At 35.7% G+C, this 16973-nt stretch overlaps 1 protein-coding gene across 3 annotated transcripts in view; it reads left to right on the top strand.

The window, feature by feature from the left end:
• ADAMTS20 (ADAM metallopeptidase with thrombospondin type 1 motif 20) overlaps positions 1 to 16973 on the top strand; it is a 174249-nt gene that overhangs the window by 44210 nt on the left and 113066 nt on the right. For all 3 annotated transcript variants that reach the window (XM_045463296.1, XM_045463295.1, XM_045463294.1), the window contains exons 5-7: positions 12889 to 12972; positions 13438 to 13562; positions 14734 to 14774. In XM_045463296.1, coding sequence (XP_045319252.1) covers positions 12889 to 12972; positions 13438 to 13562; positions 14734 to 14774 — 250 coding nt within the window. The remainder of the gene's footprint in view (positions 1 to 12888; positions 12973 to 13437; positions 13563 to 14733; positions 14775 to 16973) is intronic.

Genomic DNA, 16973 nt, shown 5'->3' with positions numbered 1-16973 from the left:
CATGTGTGCAGGGGAAGGGTACAGAGAGAGGGAGAGAGAATCCCAAGCAGGCACCGTGCTATCAGTGCAGAGCCTAATGTGGGATTCGAACTCCTAAACTGTGAGATCATGACCTGAACCAAAATCCAGAGTTGGAGGCTTAACCAATTGACCCACTGAGCTTCCCGTGATTCTGATTTATATATATATTTTTAACATTCATTCGTTTTTTGAGAGATAGAGCCATGAGTGGGGGAGGGACAGAGAGCAAGAGGGAGACACAAAATCTGAAGTAGGCTCCAGGCTCTGAGCAGTCAGCACAGAGCTCGATGTGGGGCTTGAACTCAAGAACCATGATTGAGCCACCCAGGTGTGCCTCCCCACCCCCCAATCTGATTTTTAAATCTTATTTCTGCACAGAAGGAATGGAAACTATTTTGCTATTGCTATACTTGTCAAGTCAGAAATTGGAATAAATGATATTTTTAAGGTTTTTAATTTTAATTCCAGCTTAATATATTGTTAACATAGTGTTATATTAGTTTCAGGTGAACATTCAACAGTTCTATACTTAGTGCTCATCATCATAAGTGTACTCTTTAATCTCCATCACCGATTTCACCCACCTCCCTTTCTGGTGGTAATCCTTAGTTCTCTACGGTTAAGAGTCTGTCTTCTTTTTTATTTATTTATTTATTTATTTATTTATTTATTTATTTATTTATTTATTTATTTTTTTACCTTTGCTCATTGTTAAATTCCACACATGAATAAAATCATATTTGTTTTTCTGACTTAATTTGCTTAGCATTATACTCCAGCTCCATCCATGTTGTTTCAAATGGCAAGGCTTCGTTTTTTATGGCTAAGTAATATTCCATTACGTGTGTATGTCAGACACATGCACACCACCTCTTTATCCATTCATTTATCAGTGGACACTTGGGCTGCTTCCATAACTCGGCTTTTGTAAATAATGCTGCAATAAACATAGGAGTGAATGTGTCACTTTGAATTGGTGTTTAGGTGTTTTGGGGGGTAAGTACCCAGTAGGGCAATTACTGGATCATAGGGCAGTTCTATTTTTACTTTTTGAGGAAGTTCCACACTTTTTTCTATAGTGGCTGTACCAGTTTGCTTTCCCACCAATGGTGCAAGAGAGTTCCTTTTTCTCCACATCCTCACCAACACTTGTTGTTTCTTGTGTTATTTTAGCCATTCTGATGGGTGTGAGTTGATAACCCCTTGTAGTTTTGATTTGCATTTCCCCTGATGAGAAATTTTGAGCGTGTCTGTTGGCCATCTGTATGTCTTTGGAGAAATTCCTGTTCATGTTTTCTGCCCATTTTTAAAATTGGATTATGTGTTTTTTCTGGCTGTTGAATCAATTCTGTATGTATTTTGGATATATATCCATCCATACTTGTACATGGATATGCCATTTGCAAATAGCTTTTTTCCCTTTCTGTAGGTTGCTTTTTAGTTTTGTTGTTGGTTTCCCTTGCTCTGCAGAGTTTTCTATTTTGATGTCCCAATGGTTTACTTTTGCTTTTATTTCCCTTGCTGCAGGAGGCCTATGTGAAAAAAAACTGTTAGACTGATGTCAGAGAAATTGCTTCCTGTGCTCTCTTCTAGGATTTTTATGGTTTCGTGTCTTATGTGTAGGTCTTTGATCCATTTTGAGTTTATTTTTGTACATGGTGTGAGAAAGGATCCAGTTTTATTCTTTTGCATGTCGCTGTCCAGTTTTCCCAACACCATTGGTTGAAGAGACCGTCTTTTTCCCATTGGATGTTCTTTCCTGTTTTGTTAAAGATTAATTGACCATATAACTATGGGTGTATTTCAGAGTTCTGTATTTGGATCTATTGGTCTATAGGTCTATTTTTATACCAGTACAGTACTGTTTTAATTACTACAGCTTTTTAATATAACTTGAAGTCTGGAATTAGTATACCTCCAGTTTTATTTGTCTGCTTCAAGATGGCTTTGGCTACCAGGGTCTTTATCTGTCTCATAGAAATTTTAGGATTGTTCTCTCTCTGTGAAAAATCCTTGGTGGTATTTTGATATGGATTGTATTAAATCTGTGGATTGCTTTGGGTACTATAGACATTCTAGAAAGATTTGTTCTTGCAACCTGTATAAAATGTCTTTCCATTTCTTTAGACTTTCTTGAACTTATTTAATCTGTTTTATAGTTTACAGAATAAAGGTCTTTCACCTCTTGGATTAAGTTTATTCCTAGATACTTCATTATTTTTAGTGCTGATATAAATGGGATTGTGTTCTTCTATTTATCCTGCTTTATTCATGTATAAAAATGCAACAGATTTCTGTACATGGATTGTACAAATTTACAAATCCTGCAAATTTATTGAATTCACTTATTCTAGTTTTTTGGAATCATTAGGGTTTTATACATATGGTATCACTAGATTTGCAACTAGTGTAAGTTTTATTTAACAATTTAGATGCCTATTATTTTGTTTCTTGCCTAATTACCATGGCTAGGACTTACTTCTATGTTGAATAGAAGTCATGAGAGTAGACATCCTTGTTTTGTTCCTGATCTTTGGTTGAAAAGCTCAGTTTTTCCCTGTTGAATGTTGTTAGCTGTGGTTATTTATATAGGGCCTTTACTATGTTGAGGTATGTTCTCTCCAAGCCTGCTTTGTTGAGGGTTTTTATGAATGGATGTTGTACTTTGTCAAATGCTTTATCTGGATCTGTTGAAAAGATGATAGGGTTTTTATCCTTATTGTGATGTATCATGTTGATTTATTTACAAATATTGAACCACCTTGTATCCTAGGAATAAATCATACTTGATCATGGTGAATGGTTTTTCAATGTATCATGGGATTCAGTTTGCTAGTATTTTGTTGAGGATTTTTACATGTGTTTTCATCAGAGATACTGACCTCTAGTTTGTGTGTGTGTGTGTGTGTGTGTGTGTGTGTGTGTGTGTGTGGTGTCTTTATCTGGTTTTGATGTCTGGATGATACTGACCTTACAGAATGAATTTCCTTTATTTTTTTCCCCCTTTTTTTGGAATAGTTTGAGGAGAATGGGTATTAACTATAAATGTTCAGAATCTTCCTATGAAACCAACTGTTCTAGACTTTTAATGGGAGTTTTTGATTACTGATTCAATTTCATTGCTGGTAATCCATCTGTTCAAATTTCTACTCTTCCTACTTCAGTTTTGGTGGGTTATGTTTCTAGGAATTCATTTTTTCTTGGTTCAATTTGTTGGCATGAGTTTTCATAATCTCCTCTTACAGTTGTCTGTATTTCTTTGGTTTTGTTCCTCTTTGATTTGTGATATTTGTGACTTTTTCTGCACTTTTTTTTTTTTTTTTTTTTTTTTTTTAATGAGTCTGGCTGGACGTTTATCAACCAGCTCCTGGTTTCATTTATCTGTTGTATTTTTTTAGTTTTATATATTACTTATTTATACTCTAATCTTTATCATTTCCTTTCTGCTGGTTTTGGGTTGTTTCTTTTTCTAGCTCCTTTAGGTGGTATACAGGTAGGTGGTTCAAGATTTTTCTTCTGGTAGAAAGGTAGAACTGTATGGCTGTAAACTTCCCTCTTAGGACCACTTTTACTGCATCCCAAAGATTTGGGACTATTGTTTTCATTTTCATTGGGACAAAATGATACTTTACATTATAAATGTATTTATGAAGATTAAAGGACAGGCTATTAGCTGCTTTAGCAAATTTGGAATGTAAGATCACAGTAGCTATCAGAGTTCTTGACCTGATATTAACATCTATTTTGAGTAGGGGTGGTGGCAGTATCCTGGAACAGAATTCTAGACCTAGTGAAGGACCTTAACTAGTTCTACAGTGGTAGAACTCTATATCTTATATATACCAAATACATACACATACTTAAATCTGTTGTCTGGACTCTTCTGGATTTAGGCCTGTTCTTTTGGAGTAATTACTAAAAGCATCTTTCATGCTCAAGAGTCCCTGGTTTAATTAATGAGTTATATAGTCACCTATTTATACAGATTCAGGTTATCAGAACATATCTCATGGCTGGAAGTACCTTTATTCACATGTAAGGAATTTAGATCTACTTGATGGAACAGACATGGCCAGGATACATCTATTGGTTATTGTAAATTTTTATTGGCTAGAAATGTCCAGTTCAGTACATTGTTATTTGAAGATAAGACCCTGTTTTTTTCCTTATATATAACATTTTACCTTAAATTCTTATATGTGCTAAGAATAAATGGCCCATGTTGCCTAAGTATAGTATCTGGTACCAAGTAGGCATTCAATAGTTCATGAAAGATAAAACAAATAAGTGATTAAAGTAACACTTTTTGGGGGGTGCCTGGGTGGCTCAGTTGGTTAAGTGTCTGGCTTTGGCTCAGGTCATGATCTCCCAGTCTGTGAGCTCAAGCCCTACGTTGGGCTCTGTGCTGACAGCTCGGAGCCTGGAACCTGCTTTGAATTCTGGGTCTCCTCCTCTCTGCCCCTCCCATGCTCATGCTCAGTCTCTCAATAATAAATTGATGTTAAAAAAAAAAAAAGTAGTATTCTTTTTCAGAATGCATGACATTGTAATAGATGACTCAAAGTGACTTCTGAATTGTGTATAATAGGACATTTGTTGACCTGAGTTTTTAAAATGAAAACAGAGCAATACATGGAAATTTATCCTGATAACATGTTTTTACTTCTGAATCTGGAGTAACGAAAAGTGTAATTATCTAGATGTATAACTATCTACATCTGAGTTTGGCAAGCTCATTATGAGGGGATTCTAATGAGAGTACAGGCATGGAAGATGTCAGTTGATAATGTAGGAAATTGTATCAAGTATATGGAACAGTGTAAGATAAACTTAGTAAATTTATGCGGGTAAAGGAGATAGTCATTAAAATTGTGGGAAGGAGGATAGAGATTCCCAAGGAAAACACTAGATTTTGTAAAGGTGACAGATTTTGAAGCCTGTTTAATTATGGGTAACTCTGATATCCATGCTGTAGAAATAATGCTAGAAGAAGGAAATAGCCACACAGTTTTGGCAATACTGGCATACTCAGAAATGTTTTGGTACCTGTATTTCACATAAAAATCATAATCATTGTTTGGAGAAGATACTGTGACATAAAGTCACAGTTGATAAAGGGCAAAACAGACCTTCTTCTGACTTCATAGAAAGTAAATCAGCTTCTCAGATTGCTTGAAACGGTAGCCCAATATATGCACATGTTACTTCCTATACCCTTAGTCCCACTAGGAGAGCCAATTGCAGTTGAAGATGAGATGTTTGTAGATGTAGTCAGCTGGTTGTGTTGAGCTTTCATTCACAAGGAGATAGACTGAAGCAGGGTTAGGGAAGAGGGGAGCATTCCAAATGTAGATAGGTAGGAGGAAAAATTTAGGGCAGTTTCTCTTTTGAGGTAGTTTGGGTTTTGTATATGCTTGCTTTGTCAAAGGTCAAAGTTCAGATGACATAAATTACCTGCGTTTAGTGCTTCTCCATTCTTTTTCATTAAAAGAATAGGTGGAATTTAAGAAACAAAGGAAGAGAGGGGGGGGAAAAGAGGCAAACCAAGACAGGTTAACTGTAGACAACAAACGCATGGTTACTGGATAGGGGAGGGGGGAGGTAAGGACGGGAAAAAACAGGTCAGGATTAAAGAGTGGACTTGTGATGAGCACCAGGTGTAATATGGAAGTGTTGAACCACTATACTGTACACCTGAAACTAGTTTTATACTGTACGTTAACTAACTGGAATTTAAAAAACCTAAAGAATGTTCAGGTAAGAATACAGGAAAGTCAGACTTCATGGTTCTGTATATATGTTATTAGTGAAAAGCTGTGGTCATAGCTGTAGTTGCAGATGTAAACCATGTGAATGGAATCTTGGAGCAAGAGTGACAGACTCTTCTTATTTTGCCTGGGACTTTTCTAGTTCTAGGGTTGAGAATCCTGGCCCTGGAAACCCCTTAGTCCTAGCAAACTGGAACAGTTGGGCACACCTTGTAGAAATAGTCAAGTGTAGTTCAACTTGTTTCATCTCCACTCGTGAAGTCCATTTCCAAAATTGTTCTGAAGTGATAAGAGGAATGCAGTCTCCATGTAAGTGTCTGCAGATGTGTTTCCGATTGAGGAAGGAAACTGAGATTTTGCACATTTTGTCCTCATTTTTAAGGAGGCATTAACTACATTTATTCAAACACACAGGATATTGGTAATGTTCTTGGTGACAGTAATTTAGGAAAAAGACAAGAAAATGTGATTTATACTTGAAGTTTGTGAACCATTTAAAGAAAAGTTCAAAATGATAAAGTGTTTGTATGTTGGCTCTATATAAAATGGAGAAATAGCTTAATGCTTCAACACTGAGCACATGGATTATGAACACCATTTAGAGGATTATCTGCCCTTGACCTTACAGACAATTGTGCTGTCTTTTTCTTTACTTTCAACAATTCAACAAAATGAGTACAGTGATGGAGAAATTTGTGTGATTTAATTCACTACAGTGCTGTACGGATACCTTAGTGATCTGTTATTCAAAGTGATTCTGGCATTAATATGAAAATTGGGAAGAATGGAATTATGTATAGTGTACCCAATAAAATAAGAGTTTGTGTTAAATGACCAAAGCTTTTATCTGTAGAGAATTTGGGTGACAGTATTAGGCTAAAATGGCATTCACATATAACTAAACAACCAAAGAATCTGTAACGAGAGCAATTATTTTCTTAACAAACTTACTTTGATATTCGGTCATTTATTTAATAAACCTTGAAAATACTATAGGTCAGAGACTTTTATACTCTGTTGTGTTTATAAAGGTTTGACTTGATAACATTCACTTTCTTACACAATCATGTAAATGTAAGGCACATCACGTGATCATCAGGAATGAGTCCTGTTTATTAAAATAGTAACTATTGGAGACACTTATCAACCAAAAGCCTCACTTGGATTACCCTGACTTAATACCTTTGATTTCACTGATGTTCAGGGTAGAGGAAATTTTTAGCCACACTAAAATAAAAACAATGATATACTTTCATACTTCAGGTAGGACCATTATGTTCACTTTTCCTTCAACTCCGTGTTCTTATTTTTAACTTTTAGATTATTTATTTTTAGCTGAAGTATAGTTGACTTACATTATTGGTTCTGGTAGTACTCCATGTAGTAAATAAGGATAAATTTGTTCCTTGCGCATATTTACTTTGTTGTGGAATATCATTTTGTAATTTTGAGCAAAAAGATCAGACAAGATTTGTGATCTTTGTAAACAGTCTCTTCACTGTGTTAAAATCAGTTTTGTGTAGAAGACTTTGAAGGTGAAAGCGATCAAAAGGTAAACAGTTACAAGTCCTCAGGATGTAACGCACAGGATGGTGAATAGTTGATATGGTGACTGTTGTATGTTTGAAATTGCTTGGAGTAGATCTGAGTTCTCCTCACGAGAGAAAATAGAACTATGTGATGATTTATCGTGGTGATTTCATTATATATATGTGATTATATATATATAATGTCAATTATCTCCATTAAAAATGGCTAAATCATTTTTTAAAAAGGCAGCCTCTAAACATGCCATATATACATTTGCTGAAGCTGTGTATACAAATTATTTCAAAATAGTTAATGGTGACAATAACCTCATTATTTGCACAAAGTGTATTTTGCTTAGAATTTTCTTAAAGAAAATATTTAAACAGAATTTATATCATTTCTTTACTTTTTTTTTTTATAAATATCCATGAAGTACTGTTTTGTGAGACTTGTAGAGAAACATAAACATGATATGCTAGGGGAACAAACACTTAAAGAGTAAAATATTCAATATATTCTAATTAGATCAATCAAATTCTAAAATACAGCACTCTAATATGTAGTGATTATAGTTATATATCAATATTACATGGTGCTGTAGAACAAAAGGTTATCTAAGAAAGCTGATGTAGCATTTTTCTACTGTGTAGTCTATGGAATGGGATACTAGTCATGTGACATGCTCTATGGGAAGAAGGAAAAAAAAAAAACTGTTGAAGCATTTGTGTGAAATACCTCTCCTAGATAATGTGGATTTGTTAGGTATCTTCACAAAAGTATCAAATAGGCTGTTTCACTTTTTTACTCCACATTTCTCAAACCGTGGGATGATTTTTGTGCTTTAAAACACAAATGGCCTCTACTCTCCTCCCCTCAACAGCATCTGGTAAATACTAATTGAATACACTATGGCATGGTGACCAGGGATGCTTGGTGCCTCAACATGGTTGCAAGAACGGAGACAAAAAGAGGTCCATTTCCAGAACTGACCAACTTCCTTGTAACTAGCAATAGAGCTAGAACTAAAACCAAGGGCTCCTGGCTGCATAGGACTTCTCTGAGGCCATGGTCAAGTGTCTGCAGTGGTAGTGTCAGGGCTAGGGCATGAAACACATCAGGGTTCTGAAAGAAAGTTTTATACCAAGAGCTAATTAGAAGGACTTAGGGGATAGAATTCTGATCTTCTAGAAAATACAGTGGTCAGAGCTAAAGCCAATCTATGAATGTAGTCATGAAAAAGTAGCAAACATGGTACCTTACCATCTCGGCAATGTAATAGGAGGGTGGTAGTTTGGGGATAAGAGAAGCACATTGTACGTGTCAATTACAAAAGCCTCTGACTAATTAAATGGTCCTTGTCATCTGCCTGCTTCATAATTCAGTTTAACTGAATACTTATACAGTAACACCTTTAAATATACACATAAAGTAAAAGGAACATACGTTGAATGTAAGCACATTATGAAGGTGTATACATAAAACAGGAAATGCATACAACTAAATAGGATGACCTTAATTACTCAATGATACCATTTTAGCATAAAAGCAAAGTATCAACCTGAGGGCTTTTTGGGGAGATTGTGTAAAGAATTAAGTTGAACTGTTTTTTTGCATGTTTTACCTGAGGACGAATGAGGTTATATTTTTGTTTTCATTTAAATTTCAGTTAACCTGCATTATAATATGTTAGTTTCACTTGTATAACATAGTGATTCAACATTTCTATACATTGCTCTGTGTTCATCACAAGTGTACTCCTTAATCCCCATCATCAATTTCACCACCACCCCCCACCTCCCCTCAGGTAACCATCAGTTCTCTGTAATTAAGAGTTTCTTGGTTTGCCTCTTTTCCCACCTTTGCTCATTTGTTTGCTTAAAATCCACACACCTAAAATCATAGGGTATTGGTATTTGGTTGACTTATTCTGATTAGCATAATACTCTGTAGCTCCATCCATTCATTACAAATGGCAAGATTTCATATTTTTGTATGGCTTAGTAATCTTCCATTGTGTGTGTGTATGTACATATAGGTATATGTATACATCTATATATATGTATATACCATATTTTGCTTACAGATTGGTTACTTTTCAATAAAGGTGCAACATCTGTTTCTTAAACTCAATATTATATAGTATCACCTACAAAATAAATTCATAACATCCAGATTGTCACTTGTAGTCCACCTATTTCGAGTAATGAGTGAAGAAATTAGTCCTGTAGATAATTCATAGTACTTAAGCTCTTTCCTATGTGAAGTATGGAGAATGCATGGTCTCTTGTGACCTAGAAGTCTTCACAACTGTTCATTTTTAAGTGGAAGAGAGCCTTTGAGCATAAATCTGAGGTGTATTGTTGTCTTTTGTAATTGGACTTAGAAAAGCATCCACTGTTAAACTCACTGAATCAAAGGATAAGTCTGAAGTGTGGGTATACTTTGTTTTCCATGGGAAGTATGTACTTTAAGTTGCATGGAAAATACCAATTCAGCTACCAGTTTCCACAGCTCCCATTTTCAAGTGAGCAGTGCTGTGGGGCTAACAGACCTGCTTGAAATGGCCAACGGTTTGTCCCCATACTTAATCTCAATGCCAGAAGACAACAACTTCTGCTAAAGGCACCACTGTAGGTAGAAATAACCAACCTGTAAATGCCTATGGCTGCACAGCTAAAACAAAGTTCTGGAAAGTGTATTGAAGTCCATGGTGACCCTGCAGTGTCAGCATTTCCAGAGATGTTTTTGGCTTTTGCTCTGGTCATTATTCCATGTAGCAAAAAAAAAAAAAAAAAAAAAAAAAAAAAACTAGAACAGTCGTGTAGGTGATTTCATTACGTTGAAACAGCTCTTTGGCTGATGGAATGAGGACTCCACCACTAGTACTTCCAGCAAACTCTAAGGTCCACAAGATCAGGGTCCATGTCTTCCCTGTCTCTGGATTAAAGCAAGGTGTAGATGTTGAATGTTAATCAAAAGGATGGGGCAAGTAGTATCTCCTGAAGCAATTGCTATCTTGGTCTGGGTCGTGGTCCAGGGGATGGTGATCCAGGTTTCAGAAATTTTTAAGTATAGTTGACAAAGAATGCTGTATCAGTTTCAAGTATACGACAGTGATTTGACAACTCTACATGTTAGGCTGTGTTCACGTGTAGCTACCATAGTTCACCATGCAATGTCATTGACCATATTCCCTATGCAGTACCTTTCATCCTCCTGACTTATTCCATAATTGGAAGCCTGTACCTCCCACCCTTTCACTCATTTTGCCCATTTCTTCCCTTCTGTCAACCACCTGTTTGTCCTCTGTATTTATGGGTTTATTAATGCTTGGTTTTGCTTTTTAGATTCCACTTATAAGTGTCTTTTGCCTGATTTCTTTCACTTAGCAATATAGTCGCTAAGTTCCTCCCATGTTGTTGCAAATGGCACGATCTCCTCCTTATGCCTGAGTAATACTATTATACACACACACGTGTGTGTGTGTGTGTGTGTATATATATATATATACATATATATATATATATATATAATGATGTCTTTATTCATCTATCAGTGGACACAGATTGCTTCCATATCTTGGCTCTTGTAAATAATGCTGTAATAAACACAAGTGCACATACCCTTTTGAACTAGGGTTTTCTTTGGGTAAATAGCCAGTAGTGGAATAACTGCATCGCAGAGTATTTCTATTTTTGTTTGACAAACCTCTATACTGATTTCCACAGTGGTTGCAACGAGTTTACATTTACACCAACTGTGTCCACAAAGGTTCCTTTTTCTCCATATCGTCACCAACACTTGATATTTCTTGTCTTTTTGATATTAGCTATTCCTGATAGATGTAAAGTGATGTGGTTTGGGTTTCCATTTCCCTGATTAGTGATGTTGAGCATCTTTTCATGTGTCTGTTGGCCATGTATATGTCATCTTTGGAAAGATGTCTCTTGAGGTCCTCTGCCCTACTTTAATCAGATGGTTTTTTAAGGTCTTTATATAAATTTGATACTTAATCCCCAATGGATATATTATTTGTAAATATTAGGTTTCTGTCTAATTTTGATGATGATGCCCTTTGCTGTGCAAAAGCTTTTTATTTTAGCGTAGTCTTAGTCCTTTAGTCTTGCTTTTTTCTCCCTTGCCTAGGGAGACCTATCAAGAAAAATGTTACTAAGGCCATTGTCAAAGAGATTGCTACCTATGTTTGGAAATGACTTTCATTGCACAGGTGGCCCAGGTCCTGAGGGGATTGTCTTGAAAGGAGTGAAAGAGGCATTGAACATGGAAGACACTACTGCAGCAGAAACGGCTATGATGGCTACAAGAAGAGATAAATTAGTGAATTAGCACCTTAACCAACAATCATAAACTGAGCCCATGTAGAGGGCCTCATAGAATTGCATTTTTCGGGCGCCTGGGTGGCACAGTCGGTTAAGCGTCCGACTTCAGCCAGGTCACGATCTCGCGGTCCGTGAGTTCGAGCCCCGCGTCAGGCTCTGGGCTGATGGCTCGGAGCCTGGAGCCTGTTTCTGATTCTGTGTCTCCCTCTCTCTCTGCCCCTCCCCCGTTCATGCTCTGTCTCTCTCTGTCCCAAAAATAAATAAATGTTGAAAAAAAAATTTTTAAAAAAAAGAATTGCATTTTTCAGTTTTGGAAAATTAAAGACCAGGTGGTAACCTGCCTATCGACCTGTGACCTCTTGTCGGGTTTCTTATGTGATTTTAGATGAATCAGTCCCTGTGGATTCCAGGAATGCTAACCATTAAAAATTCTAAGCATATTCAGAATTGGAACTATACAGCCATTTTGGAAAATATTAGTTAAAACTTCTCTATGGAGTATAATGGTCATGTAAATTAGGGAGTGTGGCACAGAATGAAGTGAAATTCCTGCTGAATCCTCAAGGGTATTTTCCAAGTTCCGAGTGCTCAAATTACTTGATTTTGTTAAAATGCAGATTTTGATTCACTAGTTCATGGTGGGGTCTGTGATTCTGCATTTCTGATCAGCTCCAGGTGATACAGATGGCTGCTGATACATGGACCAATCTCAGTAATAGGGTTAAGGTTGCTGTTTCTCAAACTTGGTTTCACATGGGAATCATTAAAAAAAAAATACTGGGAAAATTTTGAAGGTATACTGATGCCTGGGTCTCAACCCTAGAGATTCTGATTTAATTGGTAAGAGATGTGGCCTGGGCATCAGGATTTGTGAAAAGGTCCCTGAGAGATGACGCTGTGCAGGTAGGTCAGACAATTGATGTTCTAGGACTGGATTCAGTTTACTTTTGAGAAGAAATAACTCATTTAGGTATCTGATCTTACACTTTCTAAAGTAAATACTATAATTTTTTAGCAGTTAATACGTCAAAATTTACATGTACGACATATGAAGGTCTGTCTTATAAAATCTGAAAGCATATGTAATAAGATCTTAACACTAAGAACATATTTTCATACCACAGCTCTTAAAAGGTCAATAGTAAAGTGCAGTTCTATCAAGAGCTAGAAATGAACTCTCATGTAGGATTAACCTTGTAGAATGTGAAACATTTTGTTTTCCCTTGTAGGTTGCAGCAATCTACAAGGACTCAAGTATTGGAAATCTTATCAACATAGTAATCGTGAAATTAGTTGTAATTCATAATGAACAGGTAAGAAACTGGTTGAAGTTAGTATCCTTAATAGTAGTAGACTTTACATACAAATCACAAAACTGTTACTAGAAATGAGATATTTCTAAAAATTTACATTCAAAAATTTGAATGGGAGTGATTAACTTACTTTGTGATGGAAATAAAAGGAAATAATAATTTAAAAACAACTAAGTATTCCCTTTTGTAATCCTACCCTTGAAGGATTTATAACAGTTTTTACAAATTTTTTGATTCTAAATATTAGATGGTTTCATGGAAAAGGTCTCACTAGATTCCGTTTTGATCCTGATGTTTTAAATATTGCTAAGATATTTTTTTAAAAATATGAAGGACAGATGTCACTTTATCTGCTTCTGAAAATGCTATTTGATAAACTACGAGGATGCTGACAAGCTTGGAGAAAAGAGGATATGGATGTTTTAATGTATTATTAAATTCCTTTTTTTATTTTTTTGTGTGCAGGAAGGACCAGTCATCAGTTACAATGCAGCTACCACATTGCGTAACTTTTGTTTATGGCAGCAAACTCAGAATGTTCTTGATGATGCTCACCCTTCTCACCATGACACTGCTGTTCTTATCACTAGGTACAGTTTTAGAAATAACCTTCCCACCACAGTGGTTTACCTTTCTGTCCTGCGTGATCACTGCTATTTCTTGTTACCTTCTTTATCGATACATGGAAGCGTTCTCTAAGAACTTGTCTTGCAAAAGATACTGTTGAATGAAAACATTGTTCTTGCAGAACAAAATGCAAATGGATTCCTTAGGAAATTAGCAATGTTAGGTTGCTGAGGAGTGAACTGACCCAAACAAAATAATTTCCTTATTAGTGACAGAACTAGGAAAAGTATTTGGAAACAAACATAGTTATGGAACTGAAAACAGGTTATGTTCCTTCCCCACTTGATACTTCAATCACTTGGAAGAGCTTTTGAATTTTAACTGGTTGCCTACTTTTTTGGCTACTTGTACTTTAAAAAGAAAAAAACAAAAAACCTATTGTTTTGATGCTCAATACATATCTTAATTGCTAGACTGTATTTGCAAGGGTCTTAATGTGCTTACTTACTAAAAACAACTTATGCTATTAAAAAATATCCATTTTACAAGCACCACTCTACATTGTTAATTCATGCCTTTGCTTCAGCAACACTGGTTACTAGAATAATTAGATTTTAGGATTGGCTGGTTGGTTGACAGAAGGAAATAATTCTTCCATTTAGGGGTCAGACTCATAATCTGCTTTCTAGAACCCTGAAATGAAACCCTCAGTCCATGTAAAATAGCTGACATGTAGGAAAGACCAGAGAATTGTCAGATGGGTTAGGGACTAAGTAATGCAGAAGGAAAAACAAAACAAAACAAAAACCAAGTTGGTGATACCTGAAAACATCCTTATTTGTCGTGGAGAATAATCACTGCAGCTCATAGTGATGCGGAAGCATCAAGGAAAGGGTAAACTCTATGACATGTACTGCATAAGTAAAGGCAGAGGTGAAAAATGTAATTAGAAAGCTTGTTACTGAACTTGATTAAAGCTTCAACTATTCACAGCAGACACTCTTCTATAGCTTCTATTGCTTATTGATATACACAAGAGGTGTATACCTTGGGTTTAAATTATTGAGAGTTTAAGACCCAGATTTGGAAGGCAGTTGATGGTAATGGTCATATTACAGTTTAAACTTCTTTATCTGTGTTTTGAATTGTTGCAAAAAACTTTGCTGAAAATGTTTCAAAATTTTTTGTTTTAAGGGAAGACATTTGTGGAGCTAGGGAGAAATGTGACACATTAGGTAAGTTATTTTGCAAATTAAATACAACTTACATAATTATTTCCTGAATTGTTTAAAATGTTTCTTTTCCTTTTATTTTACATTGTAATCCTTTTGATTGTCCTAATGATGGTCGTTATTAGCTTCTGCTTCAATACATTTTAAAGAAGAACAGCAAATGTGGTGCCCATTGCTAAATATCAAGTGTCGTGCAAAGCTGGACATGAAGTGTTTAGTTATGTAATATTTGATCCACACAAAATAACATATAAACTATATGTGGATTTAAAGCAAAAAAACCAAAACGAATAGCCATAAATCTACCACCAGATTTAAGAGCCAAAACTTAATACTATCATATGGCCTGTGCTAAGTCCTTACTCTATCCTTTTTGCGTGCCTCCAGTCAGTAGCCAATACCATGAATTCTGTATGTCCCAGTTACTTTCATCTTTTGAAAAACAGTTCTCTATGTGTGTGTGCTCATAAAAGAAATTGTTCGATTTTGCTTTTTGAGCATAGTGGTTGTAGTTCATGAATTCTCACTGCTGTGTAATATTTTCTCCTCAGTTTACATATTTCATGCTATCGGTGGATATTTTGGCCAATTCCAGTTTTTCATTACGAATTTCACTTTAAAATCTAGTGTATATTCTACAAATGAACTGTTATGTCATTAAATGTGCTAATGTTCAACTTTGGTATATCTTAACATGGTTGTACCAATTTGCACCTTTATCAATAGTTTATTTGAAACCTTGCTTTTGATTATGTCCTTATCAACACAAGGTATCTAGAGAATTATCATTTTTGCCATTTTAATGTAATTTCATTATAGTAGTAATTTTCAGCTCCACGATTATTGAATTTGAACATCTTTTCATAGCTACTGGCCATTCGTACTTCTTTTGAGAAATGAAATAAGACCCATTTTTCCTATTTTTTGGTGTTAGTCATTTTCTTACTGCTTATTTTAAGTTTTAAAAATTATTTTCTAAGTTCTCATTTAAATTCCAGTTAATACACAGTGTAGTATTAGTTGCAGGTGTAGAATCTAACGATTCAACACTCCATACAACACCCAACGCTCCTCATAGCAAGTGCCCTCCCTAATCCCCATCACCTATTTAACCCCTCCCTGCCCACTTCCCTTCCAGTAACCATCCATTCTCTACAGTTAAGAGTGTATTTCTTGGTTTTCTTCCCTCCACTGCCATGTTCATTTGTTTCATTTAAATTCCACATGTGAGTGAGATCATACGGTATTTGTCTTTCTCTGACTGACTTTGCCTAGTCTATAGCACTCTACTTCCATCCACATCATTGCCAATGGCAAGATTTCATTCTTTGTGATGGCTGAGTAATACTCCATTGTATGTGTACATATGTATATATGCACACAAACACCAATCACAACTTTATCCATTCATTGGTCAATAGATATTTAGGCTCTCTCCATAATTTGGCTATGGTAGATGATGCCACTACAAACATCTGGATACACGTACTCCTTGGAATCTGTGTTATTGTATCTTTGGGGTAAATATATAGTAGTGCAATTGCTGGGTCATAGTTCTATTTTTAACTTTTTGAGGAACCTCCATACTGTTCTCCATAGTGGCTGCACCAGTTTGCATTCCCACCAACAGTGCAAAGGGTTCCCCTTTATCTGCATCTTTGCTAACACCTGTTTGCTGTGTTAATTTTAGCCATTCTAACAGACATGAGGTGATACCTCATCGTAGTTTGGGTTAGAAAAATCTTAAATAACCTAACCTTAGTCCTAAAGGAGCTAGAAAAAGAATAACAAACGAAGCATAGAGCCAGTGGTAGAGGGGAAATAATTAAGGTTAGGGCAGAAATAGGTTCTACTATTTGAGTTTATATATCACTTATCAATGAAACCAGGAGCTGGTTCTTTGAAAAAATTATGATATTTGTCTTTCTCTGAATGACTTATTTTGCTTAGCATAATACCTCCTAGGCCCATCCATATTGTTGCAAATTTTTAACATTTTCTTCTTTTTATGGCTAACATTCCATCGTATACGTACACTACAGCTTCTTTATCCATTTGTCCAGTAATAGGCACTTGAGTTGCTTCCATACCTTGGCTATTGTACATAATGTTGCACTAAGCATAGGAGTGCATGTATCTTTCTGGATTAGTGTTTTTGTTTAGGTAAATACCTAGTAATGGAATTACTAGATCGTGTGATAT

This window comes from Leopardus geoffroyi, chromosome B4 (assembly GCF_018350155.1).
Source record: "Leopardus geoffroyi isolate Oge1 chromosome B4, O.geoffroyi_Oge1_pat1.0, whole genome shotgun sequence".
Lineage (NCBI taxonomy): Eukaryota > Metazoa > Chordata > Mammalia > Carnivora > Felidae > Leopardus > Leopardus geoffroyi.
This window is presented reverse-complemented; position numbering and strand designations above follow the sequence as displayed.